The sequence below is a fragment of the Limulus polyphemus genome, unplaced genomic scaffold, assembly GCF_000517525.1.
Source record: "Limulus polyphemus unplaced genomic scaffold, Limulus_polyphemus-2.1.2 Scaffold7976, whole genome shotgun sequence".
NCBI lineage: Eukaryota > Metazoa > Arthropoda > Merostomata > Xiphosura > Limulidae > Limulus > Limulus polyphemus.
Genome location: NW_013673586.1, coordinates 27108 through 29339, shown reverse-complemented (window position 1 = coordinate 29339; position 2232 = coordinate 27108). Strand labels below are relative to the sequence as shown.

Sequence of the window (2232 nt, the reverse complement as noted above, 5' to 3'; positions counted from 1 at the left end):
GTTTTTTTAGATGAGTTACGTAATAAGGCTGTAACCATTAATTTATTACTATAATGTTGTAATATTTTCTGTTGTTGTGTGGTTTTTTTAGATGAGTTACGTAATAAGGCTGTAACCATTAATTTATTACTATAGTGTTGTAATATTTTCTGTTGTTGTGTGGTTTTTTTAGATGAGTTACGTAATCATGCTCTAACCATTAATTTGTTACTACAATGTTGTAATATTTTCTGTTGTTGTGTGTTTTTTAGATGAGTTACATAATAAAGCTGTAACCATTAATTTATTACTATAGTGTTGTAATATTTTCTGTTGTTGTGTGGTTTTTTAGATGAGTTACATAATAAAGCTGTAACCATTAATTTATTACTATAGTGTTGTAATATTTTCTGTTGTGTGGTTTTTTAGATGAGTTACGTAATAAGGCTGTAACCATTAATTTATTACTATAGTGTTGTAATATTTTCTGTTGTTGTGTGGTTTTTATTATTATTATTATTATTATTATTAAGATAAAAAGAATAGTGTAACTCCAGTCTACTTAATGATAGGGAAACCATTTATTACATTCAAGAACGTCGAGAGCCAGCACGAGCCCCGGGGCAAACATCCTTGCCGGGCCACCCTTTCCCTTTCTTTTTTTTTTTTTTTTTTTAACCATATTCAAGAATTTAATAAAAAGATCCTAAATTAGGGCAGATTATTATTGCAGTCGTTCTTAATGTATCAAGCGTCTATATGCAAAGAAAAGCCAAACACTATGTTTTTTATCATTAATTGAAAATATAGCCTAAAGATGCTTTGCAGATTTTACGGCATAACCAGGTTTCATTGGCCTGGGCTTCTGGGCAGTTGCCCCTCCTGTCGGCAGGCCTGATTACCTCGTCTACTAGTTAGCTTTACTAATGTTCACTATTAGGCCAAAGTTTACAGTATACACTGATACTACCATTTCACTTATTTACCAATTTCCCTCGTACATGCGGCGCATTCTCAAATATATTTTGCTTCCTTCAAACACAAAGTGAAATTTACATAACTAACTAACAAGGATAGATACGAGTATTCAAAAAAAAAACTTTCAATATAGTAATATTATGATTAGTTACGTATCTGATTTATTATGTAAACATACCTAACGTAATTTTCAATACAGATTGCCATTAAACCCCAAATACCAACCCCAACAATCTGAATATTGTTACGACAGCGGAAGTCACGTGACACTGCTAGCGCATGAGTGACTGAGTTTCTCGAATTATCGGGGAAGTTCGAGTGTGATCGAGACGCCTCTTTGATAGCCTGGCAGAAAAAAGCCGGGGGATGATTAAGCAAACAGTAGTCATGGTGAGTTTCAGTTAATTTAAGATTCTGTTTCGAGCTAGTGTGTGTTTTGTACTCGAAGAAAGCGAAGTTATCGTGATTATGAATCGCTCTGATTTATAGCGTGTATTATAAAAATTAAGTTTAAAGTGACGAGAAACGTACTGACTGTGAAATTACTGTGTACTAAAAGTTTGTATCGAGAAAGAACAAAGTGGTGCAATCAAGAAAGGACTTGTGTCGCCGAAGTTCCTCGGAAAGAATTTTTACCGTAAGTTAACAAACAAGCAGATACGAAACATTATCATTATGATTACAATTAATCATCTAATCTTTTGTACATAAATATATCCATCCGTAATTAGTAAGCTCTTCTTAAATAAAAAAAAGGCTAAAACTAATAAGAAAGTAGTCAATAGTTTAACATTAGTCTAATACTAAATATAGTGCGTACTTAAATGTAGGCTTCAGATCTGTTGAAGGTCTTAGTTTACTTTTGAACTTATTCCCATAGTGAAAAGAATGTATAACAGATATGTCTAACCTTGTGTTCAGGAAGATCAGACGCCAGTTTTTGTAGTTTAGTACTAAGTTGAAAGGCCTTCAGAATGGGATCACTAGAAGTTAAAATAATGTACACTGGGCTTCCAAGAGCATGATAAGTGTTCTTACGGGTAATGGAATCTCGTAATGTCTCAACATACGTGTGGTTTTTTGTACAGATAAAACGTGGACAGTCACCTGAAAGTAGAGAATCAAATTTTATTGACTTTGTGGTATTCTCCACGGAAATTCTGCTATTACTTGGCTAGATAGATAGTGTTAGATGATGTTTATAAATATTTCAATCCATTCGTGTTATTCATAATTCAAGAAAAGATATTTGATTGTTGATCGAGAGTAAAAGGA

The 2232-nt window shown here is 32.8% G+C and overlaps 1 protein-coding gene across 1 annotated transcript in view; it reads right to left on the bottom strand.

The window, feature by feature from the left end:
- LOC106475020 (short transient receptor potential channel 5-like) overlaps positions 1–2232 on the bottom strand; it is a gene marked incomplete at its 3' end in the record, with an annotated part of 26922 nt that overhangs the window by 9186 nt on the left and 15504 nt on the right. The window contains exon 5 of the mRNA XM_013935717.2: positions 1868–2064. Within this exon, the coding sequence (XP_013791171.2) occupies positions 1868–2064 (197 nt within the window). The remainder of the gene's footprint in view (positions 1–1867; positions 2065–2232) is intronic.